The following is a 14920-nucleotide window of genomic DNA, read 5'->3' on the forward strand; positions in this document are numbered from 1 at the left end:
AATTGTGCCTCTTCTCTCTGCCCCTTACTCCTTTTTTGCCACCATCTACTTAACCTTGGCTCAGCTCTACTCTCAGGACCTGGGCAATGATGGAGGAGGGCCAGCACTGCCAAAGATAATTTGGAAATAGAACCCATCTGGAGCAACTAGGTTGCTCAGTGGATTGAGAGCCAGACTTAGAGATGGGAGGTCCTGGGTTCATTTCAAATCTGGCCTCGGACACTTCCCAGCTGTGTGACTCTGGGCAAGTCACTTAACCTCCACTGCTTAGCCATTACTGCTCTTCTGCTTTAGAACTGATATGTAGCACCAATTCTATGAAAGAAAGAAAGAAAAGAAAGGATGAAAGGTAAAGAAAGAAGAGAGGAGGAAAGAAAGAAAAGAAGGAAAGAAGAAAGAAAAAGAGAAAGGAAGAAAAAACAAAGAAAGAGAAAGGAAAGAAGAAAAAGTGAGAACTGATAGCCTAGTGGGATGATCCACCTTCCTTTACCCAAGCAGGTTCATGGATAAAGGCTGGACAATGAAGCAGAAGATGCTTCACTAGAAAAAAAAAAAAGCCTCACTAGAGCTCTCCTCCCAGCTAAAGGCACTCTTGGCCAACACATCAGACTGTTCTGACTTGGAGCCTGAATACATGATGCCCAAAGACTAGAAGTATGGATGTTTTTACAATGAGTTTTGCTATGAGACCCTGGCATAAGGGGTTGGGGATCAAGTCCTGGCTCTGTTTTGGTTATTCATTTTCTATGTTAACTACAAGATGCATGTGGGATTGGCAAATCTTCTGACCTCTCTGGGCTCCAGATTCCTCATTTGTAAAAGAAGACTGGATTGGGCAGTGTCTGGGGTCCCTTCAAGCTCTTAGTGTTATGATCCTATGTTTGAGTCTGGATTTCCAAGGTGGAGTGCATGAAGAGGGCAGTCCAGTCAAATTAGCCTTCCTGTTGATCCCCATACATGATCCTCTACCTCCTGGTGTCTGGAGTGCTCTCCTTCCTCCCCTTCATCTCTCAGAAGCCCGAGTTTTCTTCTAGGCTCAGCTCAGCTCAGCTCCCACCTTCTACATGAGGCCTTTCTGTATCCTCCAGCAGCTGATTCTTCCTTCATGTAAATTATCTTGACCTTATTTTGTATGCTTTGTATGTGTTGTCCCCAGTTAGACTGTAACATCCTTGAGGGCAAGCTTTTGTCTGTATTTGAGAGGTGGTGTAGTAGATAAGACTGCTTAAGACCTGAAATCAGGAAGACCTGAGTTCAAATCCAGACCTAGGCATTTAGTAGCCAGATAACTCTGACCAAGTCCCTTAACCATTCGCTGAGCCTCAGAGTCCTCATCTATAAAATGGGGAAAATAATAGCACCTACCTCTCAGGGTTGTGAGAATCAAATAATATGATTATTTGTAAAGTACTTTGCAAACCTTCCACATTATGGAGGTTGGGGCGGGGGATGGTGGCCCCACAATCTGGAAAATTTGTAAAATTTTTTTGGTTTTCCCATTCCTTTTGAAAACTATAATTTTTTAAACTTATTTTAACTATAAAAAAGAAATTTGTAACTATATTTATGGTATTGAGAAATGAAATATGTATGTATAATTGACATTATATAATACTATACATATATTTTATGTATTTCTGAGATTTTCTTTCTTTCTTTTTTTTTAAACTCTTACCTTCTGTCTTGGAATCTATGCTGTGTATGGGTTCCAAGGCAGAAGAGCAGTAAGGGCTAGGCAATGGAGGTTAAGTGACTTGCCCAGGGTCACACAACTAGGAAGTGTAGATGATCATACAGCGGGTGTCAGAGGTAGGACTTAAACTGAGGCCTTCCTGTTTTCAAGGCCAGCTCTCTATCCACTAAGCCATGCTGCCCTTATTTATGAGTTTCTAAACTTTTTCTGAGTCGACTGCCAGCCTTCATGTTCTCTTCTGTGGCTTCTGCAAAATTCTGTCCCAATTTCCATTTAATCTCTTATGCTGACCTATGATATAGCAAGGCTGTGATGCCCGCACTATATAAATGCTAGTGATTACTGCTACTCCCCTCCCCACCTGCCCCCCAGCCCAGCCCAATGCCTGGCACAGCCTATGCACTAAGACAGTGCTTTCTGGCTGAGCCAGTGACTGTAAGGCTGGAGACCTATGGGCCAAGGAGAGAAGGACTCTTTGCAGGAATGCTCTGTCAATGGCTAGGACTGGGAAGCAGCTTCACTTGGCCCCAGCATGTCCACTGGGTGCCACTCTATTGGCACATGGGAGGTCACCTCTGCGGCTCTGGACCCCAGACAAAATGAGGAGCTGAGCGAATCACTGAAAGCAGGAGGCAGGAGGAGCTTTGTATCAGCTCTTCCTCTACCCCCATCATGATATTGCGGGGAAAGGGGGGGTTCATGCTCCATAGCAGACCTCATTCCTCTGGAAGAAATTCCCTCACCCTCTCCAAAAGTATAAGTTAAATGGAGGAGAAAGCAAGAGCTAAAATAGCGTGCCCCTCATCCCACCCTATTCCCATAATTCCTTTCATCCCCCAATGCAGCCAAGAAGCTTGGAGCTCAACCGATGCCATTCAGCAAACCTGAGAGGGAGGAACCACCTCTGTGGGTGGGGGCAGCAGGAACAGGGTCTACAGAGAACCAGTCACTCAGGGCTCGGGGAGAGGAACAGGATGCAGGATCGAGGGATGACACAGGATGGGCAGCATGCAGAAGGACAAAGGGAAGGAGGGAGAGAGAGAGGCTGGGCAGGCAGAAGAGAGAGACATCATTGATGGGGAGAAACAGAGAGAGAAAGGAAGAGAGAGACGGGGAAACCAAACATGAGCGCTGTACCTCAGGACCTCCGAGATAGAGGAGTCGCTGTCATCAGACCTGGGGAGGGCAGAAAATTAGCTGGATTAGGGGGTGGGGAGAGAGGAAAAACAAACCAACAACAAAAGGAGAAGAGGCAGCAGAAGAATGGGGAAGGTCAGAGGGTTATTTTCTTCCAGAGAGAGGCAGAAAACTGAGGGGAGTGGGTAGGATTGGAGAGGGCTGCAGAAGGAGGGGAAGAGAGGAGGGCACAGGGGAAGAGATTAGGGCCAGGCCTAGAAGCTAGGGTGCCAGGGAAGACTCTTTGTGAGGTTCAGAGTCAGGGGGACCCTCCTGACTAACTGGTCTAGGAAGGTAGGAATTAGAGGAAGAGGGCTATTGGGAAGAGATGGGAAAGGGCCAGCCCTCGATTAGGGGTAGGAGATAGTGATGGTTCCTGGGCCCTGTTTGTCCATTTCCAAGCTCTCCAGATGCTTCACAGCCTAAGCTGGAGGGCACCCTGCCCTCAAGCCAGTAGCACCCAAATCTCATCCAGTGAGAGCCATGATGATTCTGCACAGACCAAAAGGAGGCAGCCACCTTCTCTCCCAGGTGCTCTCCCCACCCTCCTGGCACCTAAACCAGATGGAGCAACCATACTGGGCAAGAGCTGGGAGCTAGCAGCAGATCAGCCACAATGGACTCAGCAAGAGCAATTCCTGAGCTGGCCACCCTTCAGTACACAGCAACTAAGTCTTAGTTCTCAGAAACCCTCATGGAATGGATTTGCTGAGCCCATTCAGGTTCTGGAGGTTCCTCTGGGGCCCCTACATCTGTCTCACAGGTTTATTTGTGCCAAAGCATGTGGGCACCTATGCCCTCTGTGCTTAGACTTTTCCTGCTTGGCCAAAGATTCCCATCCTCTGCCATCTCCACTTCCCAGGGGACCCTCTCATGGTAGCTGGGAAAAGGTCAGGGGCTGAGCTTCCCACTCTGTTCCTTTATGAAGGAGCACTCTGAATTGTGGAGGGCAGTCTCTGGGCCACGCTTCTCACCCTTACTTCTCTGACTCCAGAAGTGGTGGTCAGAGGTGGGGGGAGGAGTCAAGGGAATTAGGGGATCAGCTTCATGATTTGATGAGGAAGCTCAGTGTTCACTGAGGGATTTTTCAAGTCCAAGGTGGAGGATTCTGCCAGCGAGATGGTTAGCGCTGGGTGTGGGGCAATCCTGACACCATGGAATAGACACACGAAGACATCCAGTTAGTTCCTTTGCAAACCTGGACCCCCATCCAAAAGGAAGAGCCATCTGCCCCTATCTAGCAGAAGAGGCTGCCCTGGATTAGGGCCCTAAGTCCCTATACTGGCTGAGTGGAGACACCTGAGGCCATTAAGCTGCAGGGAGCCCAGAAGGGGGGAAACCTATCAGAGCTAGGGGGTTTGGGAGAAGAAGCTAGAAGAAACAACACCCCCAAGGCCAGCAGAACCGATTGTGGTTGCAGATGCCTTCATTTCTTACTTCTAGGTCTGTGAGACAGACCCACTAGACAATGGATGGAGGATAACCAAGAAGGTAGAGCTGATGGTGCCCTGCAATGGCACCCACCAAAAGAGCCTTCTTTCCTACTAGCAACCTATGGAATGCGTCACCAAGGGCCAAGGAAGTCTGTCTGAAACATTTATCTTAGAGGCAAAAGGGAATACTTAAAGTCCCAGTACTGAACACTAGGGACCATGGCTGTGGTCCCCCGATACTGAAGCACAGGAGAGGGGGGCCCAAAGCCTGCACTGAAGAGCAGCAGTATCAACGGGGCACCCTCATTGTGGGCCAGACCCAGAGCAGGCTGAGGTACTGCTCTCACATTTTCTTCTCTCCCCCCACCACCATCCTATCTACCAGAGGACGAGAGTAGGACCTGAATAGTCTCCAGAGAGGACGGATGACATTAGGAGGGACATCAGGACCTTATGCTTCAGAAGGGGCCCTGGGAACCTAGAGGAAAGGGAGGGAGGGAAAGGAAGGGGGAGAGAGGGGATTGAACTCCTTGTTTATCCCTGGGTTCTAGCCCAGACTTCCTCTCCCCTCCTCCCCCACTGGCATCCCCTCCTCCCCCTGGAGCCCCTAAGGCCCCCATTCTTACTTGTCCAGTGCTGACCCCTGGCTCTGATTGCTGGTGAGGCGAGAGAAGACGTTGCGGTCATTGCGGGGCCGTGTAGGGGGGGACGAAGGGGGTGTGAAGGCCATGTCCGAGGACCTGGAGAGGGGCCAGGAGCAGAACAGGGGAACTCACTAGCTTACAAGACATCCCGTTCCATTCTGAATAGCTCTAATTGTTAGGAAGGGCGGCTCAACACAAACTGAATTTTTCTGTTTGGGCCAGACCTGTGTTTTCTCTCCCTGGTGTCTAGGACTCCCTCTCCTAAAGCTACTGGACAACTCTGTGACTTGGGGTCTCGAGAGCCATAGGTGAGAGATGGAAGATAAGGGTTTAAAAAAAAGAAAAGAAGCTACAGATGAGCTGTTGAGCTGCAGTGATTAAGTGGCCTTTCTCTTCTGGAGTACTCTATAATGATAAAATCTCAGGTCTGGACAAAAAAAAAAACCAATAAAAGAGCCCATTGTCTAAACCAAACCTCTCAGATTACAGTTTGCTTTATTTTTTTTAAACTCCTTACCTTCTGTCTTAGCATCAATACTGTGGATTGGTTCTAAGGTAGAAAAGTGGTAAGGGCCGGGCAGTGGGGGTCCAGTGACTTGCCCAGGGTCACACAGCTCTGAAGTGTCAGACAACATTTTAAATATATTCTCTTGGTTCTTTCTTGAAAACACCAATGAAAGTAGAATATTCCTTTGAATATATATCCAGCTCACCTCTTGGGGTTAATGCCCAGGGCACCTGGACCTTTGTGTTTATGTTGGGAGGGAAAAGTGGGGATGCTGAGCCATCTTTTCTCACTCCTGGCCCATGTAAATAGTAGACAAGAAAGACAGTAGGGTTCAACTATGTTACTGGTTCCAAGGTAGAAAAGGGCTAGGCAATGGATGTTAAGTGACTTGCCTAGCTAGAAAGTGTCTGAGACTACATTTGAACCCAGACCCTCCCATCTCCAGGCTTGGCTCTCAATCCACTGAGCCACCTAGATGCCCCTGTGAAATGACTTTTAAGAAGTAGGCTTACATTTGAAATTAGGGTTAGGCTAAGTCAATATGAAAGTCAATTTTCCTTCTCCGAGTCCATTCCTGGGAAGGATAGGAAGACATACTGGGGCTATCACAGAATCTGAAGAACTGAAAGGGGCCTTCAGAAGTTGTCTGCTTCGACTCATTCCTGGATATGAAACCCATTGGCCACATACTGGAGAAGTTGCTATCCGGTCTTTGCTCAAAAATTCCCCCAAGGGAGGGAGGACCCGTTGCCTTCCAAGGCAGCTAGTAGCAGAGGGAAGCTGATCTGGGACTTGGAAATGCACCAGGGATGTGGATTTCGTACTGGCTACGATGCTATGCACCTACCTGATAGGCTGCCCTCGGTCATAGGATTTCCTCCGTGTCACAGGCGAGGTGTCAGAGCCTCGGGATTGCCGTGGGCTGGAACAGATAAAAAATGTATAATGGGCCCAGGAGGATTCCTAGATGGTCAGGAACCTCCCTCCACCCTGACCTTCCCTCCCCTGCTCTTGCTCTCGTCCTTACAAGGTGCTGCCACGGGTGGGCAGGCTGATGGTACGTGAGACCTTGTCTCGGTAGTAGGGGTCTCGGATGGAGAAGCCCACCCCGTCCTCTTTGATCTCCACAAGTGAGGCCAGGGATTTAGTGATGTTCTTGGTGGAGATGTCCAGTGGGGGACCCAGGCACTCGGCGGACACTGCCTTCATCTGAGCAGACAGCTTGGGCTCCCCCTGGAGAGGAAGAGGGGGAGAGTGGGTCTGCTTAGTGGGATGGTCACAGAGTTAAAGGTGAGAACTCCCAGGGTCCAGTTTCTGGAGATGGGTCACAGAACATCTCCAGGCTATGACTGTGGCTACCACTGCAGCAGCAGGGCAGAGTGATGAGAACATTGAATTGGAGTCAAGAAGACACACTTCTGAAGCTCATCTCTAAATGCCAGCTACCTGAGTGTGAAGGTCACAACCTCTCCGGGCCTCAGTTTCCCCATTTGTAATATGGGCATAAGAGTCTCTGTATTATCTCCCTCCCTGGGTTGGAATATGGTTCAAACGGACAATGGATGTCAAGTGTTTTGCAAGTACTCTATGAATTACTGAGCTACTATTATCATTATTACTGCTATTATGTGGATGATCTTCCCAAACTCATCAGCACCTATTTGAATAGCTGCTACTAAGGCCAACTTTCCCCTGGGAAAAGAAGACAGAAGTAATGCTTGGTTGGACATGGAGGAGGGAACAGGGCAGGCCCCTGGCAAAGTGTGGGAAGAGCTGAGCAGACATAAGGCTTCTAGTCACTCACCTTGAACTTGAAATCATCATGGCTGGTGGAACCCTTCATAGTGAAGGACTGGGAGAAGCTGGAGGAGACAAAGAAGATGCTCAGGGCCATTCCATTTATTTGCCACATTCACACTGGCAGTGGGCACAGCCTATTGAACTCGAGATCACTCCCAACCCTGGCCCAGGGCTGTTTCTCGTGGCTCCCACCCGAGTCCCTGTGCCCAGCCTCCAGCATGCTCTGCCAGCTGGATCCTTGCTATTTCCAGTACGGAAACTCACCTCCCCTCTGAGAACTCTGAGATCTCCTCATCTGTGCTGGCATATCCATTCTCTATGAGAAGGAAGATGAAAGGTTCAGTTATAGTGAGTCCTGGGGGAGGGGGAATGGGGATGTGAGGAGGAGAAGCAGGGCTGCCCCCATTCCTTGAAGTTGTTGCCTTTGCCCTAGAGAGGGCTCTGGTGAAGGTAGGAGGAAGAGGGACTATATCTTACATGAGAGTTATTTCCTCTTTCATACTCTCCTTGCCTCCCAAACCAAGACCAAATTGGCAATCTTGACTGGTAATTCTATGAAACTGGGCTGAGCATCTGGGGAAGGTGAGGCTAAGTAGCTCCTCCAGCTCCTGATATGTCCAGGTCTGGAAAAACATTGATGGAGCTGATGGGTTATTGGGGAGCCCTCCTTACCTTGCTGTACATTGTGAATCAGGGCCTGCAGTTCGGGGTGGGTCTCAGCCTTCTCTCGAAGGGCATCCAGGATCAGGTGGTTCTGAGAGGAGTTGTTCATATCTGTTTGCCTCAGTCGTCCCTCCAGCAGTCGAATCTGGGCCTCTTTCTGGGCTACCTGTAGACCCTAGGGAGGAAGGAGCAGCCAGGGGTCACCTATCCCTGCCTGGGAATGGCTTGTGCTATGCATTGTCCTTTCCTCTAAGACTCTCTCCCCAACCCATCTCCCTAGAAGTGGTCCTTTCTCCTTTGTCTTTCTAGATACCATGGGGTCAACCAACAGGGAAGGAGGAAAGATAGACCATTCCTACCAAAAAACAAACAAATACATAAAGGTGGGAATCCTTCTGCTCTAGCCCCTTGGTATAGGGCCCTCACATGGGAGACCATGAAACCCAAGGTCTCTCTAAGGGTCACGTCGATCCTCTGATAGCTAAGTTCTACCTTGAAATAGTCTTTAGGGCCACTTTTCCCCTTCTTGTAAGAGATTTTACAGTGTGTCATACTTCCCCTATTAGATTTGAACCCCACAGAGGCCCTTTATACAGGAATGCCAGTCTATAAGGAGAAGGGAAGGGAGGTATGGACAATACTGGATAATTAATGATTCCAAAATGGCAGTGCAGTACTATGGAATAGGCTAGTTTGGGATTCATAGGACCTGTGTCCAAATCTAGCTTTGCCAATTACCCCTTAACTTCTCTAGCCTTCAGGTTCCTCATCTATAAAATGAAGGGATTGGATTATGATCAGTGAGATCCTTTTCTATTCTAAATCTACGACTCAGTGACTTCTTTGGGGTTCAGATTGCTTATATCTGAAATGGATTCACAAACACATCCCTTCCCCTTGCTGTATCCCCATCTACCTCATTCTTAGCCCAAGTACCCTTGAGGCTTAGCCCTACTATCTTATCCTCCAGGCCAAAGTAGAAGAATTAAGAATTGAATCATAGGATAAAAAAATAGCCACTTCCCCACCTTCCCACTCTCATCATTTAGGAGATGGTACTACTATGACTGCACCTCCCAAGCACCTCGTCCCAGGATCCCTGCACACAAGATGAAGATTATTACCTTTTCAATGGAGGCCTTGAGAAAGTTGTCCAACAGCAGTCGGGCTTCAGCCAGTGAGCAGGAGCTGATGACCACTGAGGTGTCTGTGGAATCTAGTTCTTCCTAGGATAGGGGAATGAAAGGCAGATGGTATTGCCCAAGTCAGTCCCAGAGGCAGAAGGAAAGAAAGATATGCGGTTAGTTTCCTTTCCAGTTTCCTCAGATTGCCCGCCTGGTAGTCACCTTGGTCTCCTCCAGCTGTACAATGGTGGCCTGACAATCAGAAATACTGTCATTGATGTAGTCAATGTTGGCTGCTAGCACCTCAATTTCTTCACTCAATTCCTGTAGTCCCTTTTCCTCCTCTGGGCTCTCTTCCTGAAGCTTTTCCTTCTTTCTTCTCAGTGTTTCCTGAAGGAGAAATAGCTCCTCCCTTTTCTGTGGATGAGAGAAGGTCAGGTATCGACATCATTATCATCACCACTAACAGCATTACCATGATGTTACCATCTTAACCACCATCATCACCATCTTCACCTACTTCATCTTCATCACCATCATCACTCATTTCTGCCTCAAATATCCCCCCATGAGCTTTTACACATTTTTACTTTTATTAAAATTTTACCTTTATAGCTGTGTGACCCTGGACAAGTCACTTAACCCTAATTGCCTAGCCCTTGCTGCTCTTCTGTCTTAGAATTGATAAAAGGGTAGAAGGTAAGTACTAAAAAAAAAAAAAGAATCTTCCCTAACCTTCAAAGACCGTAAATAATGGTGATGTTGGTCATCATCACCATCAATATTTGCATCAATCAATCAACCAACATTTAAGTATCTATTATGTACTAGGCATTGTTCTAAGCATTGTGTATAGCACTTTAAGTAAGTACCTGAGGCAGAAATTGAACCTAGCTCTGCCTAATGAGTCAAGAGTTCTATCCACTGTGCCACACTGGTTCTATATAGCCATGTTGAGCCAAAAGTTACAAGCCGGTCCCTTCCTGTCTCTCCTCTCTTAACTAGGAGACTAAGGGTAAATCTTTCAGATACTCCTCAGCATCATTAGAACCCACCCAAAGGAAAAAGAGAGAAAAGAAGAGGAAAAGGAAAACAAAGAAAAGTTGAAATAACTACTCTGGAAAGAAAGGAAAGTCAGAACTTGGATATCAGAGGGGATGGAGAACAGGAAAGAAAGAAAGTTAAAATAAAAGAAAGAGCATAGCCAAAGAAAGGAGAAAAGCCACTCTTTTTTTCTAATGAATAAATGTCTGCTTCAATTAAATTCTCCAGACAAAATTGTAGCCCTACTATGTGTCTAGTACTGTGCTAGGTATTAGGATAGACTAACAATTAAGATATGATGATCCCTGCCCTTATCAAACTCCCAGTGAGGGTGGGCATTTTATCCCAACCTCACTACCAGGACCTCATTCCCTTTTACCTTGATGAGCCTCTCCATATCAGCCTCTAGGTTGATAATGGTCATCCTTTGCATGACGATGTCGATGATACGTCTTTCTAGGGATTGCCACTTTAACCGGGCAGCTTTGCTGAAGGTCTGGCTGACCCCCTTCTTCTGAAACTTCTTCCTGAAGAGAGAAGGGATGAGGGGCTCATCACTATCCAGTGCTCAGCTACTGCTGACTCTACCCACGCCAAACAACCATGTTTCTTCTGAGTGGTTCAAGTGTGCACAGTGTGTGTGTGTGTGTGTGTGTGTGTTGGGGTGGGGTTTAGGGTTAGGAAAAGGGGAAGGGAAAAAAGAATCAATAATCCAAAAAATAATTTATTGAGCACCTACTATGTTCCGGCCAATGGGGATGCAAAGACAAAAATAAAATTGTACCTGATCTCAGGAAGCTGAGATTTTATTTAAAAAAGAAAAGAAGAGAGGCTGATGTAGTTCCGATGGGTTCTACTCAGACCTCATGGAAAGGTCCTGGGCCCCTTGAATGGAAAGGCTCCCTATTCTCCTAGCTCTAACGTTCAGGGACACCCACTCTGACCTGGCAGGACGAGTGCCGTTGACTGGAGTTGCTGGATCCCCCAGAAAATGGTTGATCTTTCGATTCCATTGGCGCACAATACTTGAGACGGACCGGGCCCCAGACTCTGCCTCAGATGATGTGGTGCTGGCTGATATCTCTGCTCCAGAGTCCATCATGGGAGGCTTCATCCCGACCCGTCCTGCTGCTCGTTCTGACATGGGCTTGGTCAGGCGCCGCAGTGCCGACACCTGAGGGAGAGAGGAAACACCATGGATTCTTTATATTCCTTGGCCTCCTGGAAAGCCCACCCTTGGGGACATAGATCTCAGGAAAGGGGACAGAGCCAGTCCAGCAAACTCAAGGTTTTCCTACTGTGTCCCAGGGGTATCTAGAATAATAAGTCAATCAATATACCTTTCCTGAGGGCCTACCGAAACCATTTTCCCAGATTAGATCTAAGGCTGAGGACAAAGAAGGAACTCATGGAATTTCCATTTTGATACCAAGTGAAAAATAGATGTGCAAATGATTTTTGCCACAACATGGAAATGAATATCTATTATCTTTGAGTCAACAGCTCCATCACTATTGGATAAGAGACCTGCAGTCCTGTCCAGGATGTCTATGGACTCCAGAATAGGGCAGAATTGTCTTGAGAGTAAACAGTCTCTAACACAAGGAATTTCCTTTCCAAAACTCTAAAAAAAAACTGGGAATAGCCTTCTTTGGCAACTGTCAAAATGGCCAATGATGCAATCAAAGGGGTGGTGGTGAGGGTAGTGGTAGGTAAGAGAGAAGAGGAAAAGGGGGTGATCTTTGGTAGCATTCCTACCCAGCCCTACTGGGATGAGCTCACCTCCTGGGTTTTCCTCCTCAACACTATCTCCTGCTGGCGCTTCTGAGATTCCAAAGCCCGGATCTGAAACTGTAGGGAGGAATGGGATCAGATGAGAAAGAACCTGCATTTAGGATCTCAAAGCACTCTTATATCCACTGGATTGCTCTGACATGGGTCTTCTTCCATAGAACTGTTACTCCTTCCCATCACATTCATTTAGAAAATTGCTTTCTGTTGGAAAGCACATCCATCACCCAGCTTGTACCTGTGCACAAGAAGACCTCAAGGAGAGAGAAGCACATCCCCAACTTTTTCTGGGATCTAAGACTCATAAGCTTTGATTTGCCCATGATGAAGCCTTACTGACTTTGAAGGCACTACTAACTAGCTATATGATCATGGCAAAGCCATTGTAGTTCTTTGGATTAAAGTTTCCTCTTCTGTAAGATGAGGGGATCTCTAAAGGTACGTCTAGCTTCACATTTTCTGCAGCTCTATCATCCAGCATTCTCTCTGAAATCCCTTCATTCGTCCAAGCATTTAAGTACCAATTACATGTTGAACCTTAGGCTGGGGAAAACAATCATCTGCCTTCCAGGAGCTTACTTTTTACTTCTTTCCAACAGCCCAAACATCTTCTCCAAGTGTTATTCCTGGGAACTTTTGGTGAAAGGATGGCTGTCCTTGGTCAGCAGGGGGAGCCTTAGGGCTTCAGGACAGCGGTCATACTATAGTGAGGGCACACTAGAAATAAGGCGGAAGGGAGCCTCGGAGGCCTGAATGGGAATTTCCCTTATAAGAGAGCTATAACCCAGATTTTGTTTGAAGTCAATCCATTGCACTTTGGAAAAGCTCTAATAATAGGAATATCAAGTATCATAGCAAAACGAAATCTGTATCTCGGTGACTTTCATCCCTCCCACTCTTCATTCTGCCCACTGGGACCAAACAGAACATGCCAATCCCTCCTGCATGTGACAGCCCTTCAGATACTCCAAGATGGCTCACCCAACTTCTCCTCTCCAAGCTAGACATCTCCAGGGCCTTTAATTAGTTCTCATGTGGCATCCTGGTTGCCCACCTCTGAATATCCTTTCCTTTACCAATCAGGATTGAGAGGAAACTCAGTTGATCAATAAAGTTGCACTCTCATTTTACAAATGAGAAAACTGAAACCACAATGACCACTTTCTTATACTTTGTCTAGTGCTTTAGTTTACAAAATGTTTTCATATATATCATCTAATGCTCACCGCTACCCTATGGAACAGGGCGGGAGTGCATTTTAAGGCTAATAAAGACCAAAGAGTTCACCTTGCTAAAATACAAATGAGCAAACCAAATCTCAGAGAGGCAATAAGTAAGTGGCTACTTGGCCAAGGTCACATGACCTAAAGTAGCAAAGCCAGGACTTAAACACAGGACTTGATTCCCTGACCCTAAATATAGTTCCATTACTCAATGCTATGAATTGGGTTATTTCTGCTCAGTGATAAACTAGCTAACTGGGTCATTCTTGGGCATTTCTCTCTGGCTGCACTCACACCCAATATTGAAAACTTGTTCATTTATTTTCCTACCTATTTCAGTTCAAAAGCAGAGATGTTCCCATCTACCAGGGTCAGTTCTAAGTACTTGTTCCTTCTGAACTTTCAGTGACCGAAAGGACTAGGGGATGAGCAGGTAGAACTCAAGAAGGATTATATGTATATATGAATCGGGGCAGGTGGAAGGGGGAAGGAAAGTGGAATTCCCCTCACCTCCTGCCGCCGTTGCTCCTTCTTGAGCTGTGCTATCTCTCGGTTCCTCTTGGTTTCGATCAGCCGCCTCCGTTGCTGCTCCTCCCTCATTTGCTTCATCAAAGCCACCTGTGGAAGGGCATTAGCATGAAGCATTGGTCTAATGGAGAAAGACAGACCTACAGGTGGACTGTCTAAGAAGAGACTAGATACATCCTTCATGGCCTTTTGGGTGTCATTTGAATGGGGGAGGGATTCCCAGGCAACATAGTTATCCAGATAGTTAGCTTAGCCATTGGGAAAAGAGGGGTACAAGGTTAGAGAAAGTTGCTAAATCACTAGTATCCATAAATGTAGAATCTCACGGTTGTAAGAAATCTCCAAAATCATCAAATACAATCTTAAGCATCCCTTAAGCAGGGTTCCTCTCAATTATATCAAAGCAAATCTTCAAATGCCTTCAAGACTTCTGGTGATAGGGTCCTAAGGCACTCCATTGTACTTTTGGATAGCTTTAATTTTTAGGAAGTTCTTTTTTTAATAAGCCAAAATCTTTCTCTTTGCAATATACATCCATAAGACCTAGTTCAGTCCTATTATGATAGGAATGCCTCGGCGGCCTGGCCAGAAATGTAACTACCAAAGGGCTAACTCAAGTCAGGTTAAGAATGAAGCCAACTCTGACATGACCATAAAGGAAAATGATAAATGTTGGATGGGATGTGGGAAAATTAGGACACTCATACACTGTTGGTGGAATTGTGTATTGATACAATAATTCTAGAGAATAATATGGAACTATGCTCAAAGAGTCATAAAACTATGCATACCCTTTGATTCAGTAATACCTCTACTAGGTCTGTGTCTCAAAAAGATTGGAGATAAGGGAAAAGGACACTTCCATTCCAAAATATTTTTAGCAGCCTTTTTTTGTAGTGGCAAAGAATTGGAAAGTGAGGAGTTGTGAATCACTTGGGGAATGAATAAACAAGTTATGGTCCATGGTTGTAATAGAATACTACAACACTATAAGAAATGATAAACAAGAAGAGTTCAGAAAAACCTGGACTTATGTGAACTGATGCAAAGTGAAGTGAGCAACAGCAGGAGAACAATGTACATAGTAATAGAAATATTGTATGATGATCAGCTGTGAGGGGCTAAACCATTGTTAGCAAAGCAAGTTTCCAAGGTAAGCACAAGGGACTCATGATGAGAAATGCTACAGCCAAAGAAGGAACTGTTGGAATATGATTCCAGATCAAAGCATGCCATCTTCCATTTCATTTCCTTCATGAGATTTCTATTCTATGTGTGATCTGTGTCTTCTAT

The 14920-nt window shown here is 46.4% G+C and overlaps 1 protein-coding gene across 12 annotated transcripts in view; it reads right to left on the reverse strand.

The window, feature by feature from the left end:
- The window catches only part of KIF21B (kinesin family member 21B), a 77365-nt gene that overhangs the window by 19622 nt on the left and 42823 nt on the right, over nt 1-14920 (reverse strand). For 8 of the 12 annotated variants that reach the window (XR_008916141.1, XR_008916140.1, XR_008916144.1 and 5 more), the window contains exons 16-28: nt 13610-13717; nt 11868-11936; nt 11030-11259; nt 10465-10612; nt 9264-9458; nt 9042-9143; nt 7927-8092; nt 7519-7570; nt 7259-7316; nt 6482-6687; nt 6302-6376; nt 4929-5042; nt 2831-2869 (exon numbers count right to left, since the gene is read on the reverse strand). Coding sequence is in view for 7 of the 12 variants with exons in the window: in XM_056815703.1 (XP_056671681.1) it covers nt 2831-2869; nt 4929-5042; nt 6302-6376; nt 6482-6687; nt 7259-7316; nt 7519-7570; nt 7927-8092; nt 9042-9143; nt 9264-9458; nt 10465-10612; nt 11030-11259; nt 11868-11936; nt 13610-13717 (1562 nt within the window). In the remaining 5 variants the exon portion in view is untranslated. Of the gene's footprint in view, nt 1-2830; nt 2870-4703; nt 4781-4928; nt 5043-6301; nt 6377-6481; nt 6688-7258; nt 7317-7518; nt 7571-7926; nt 8093-9041; nt 9144-9263; nt 9459-10464; nt 10613-11029; nt 11260-11867; nt 11937-13609; nt 13718-14920 lie in introns of all 12 variants that reach the window. The other 4 variants (XR_008916142.1, XM_056815704.1, XM_056815708.1 and 1 more) reach the window with 3 other exon arrangements.

The sequence above is a fragment of the Monodelphis domestica genome, chromosome 2 (assembly GCF_027887165.1).
Source record: "Monodelphis domestica isolate mMonDom1 chromosome 2, mMonDom1.pri, whole genome shotgun sequence".
Classification (NCBI taxonomy): domain Eukaryota; kingdom Metazoa; phylum Chordata; class Mammalia; order Didelphimorphia; family Didelphidae; genus Monodelphis; species Monodelphis domestica.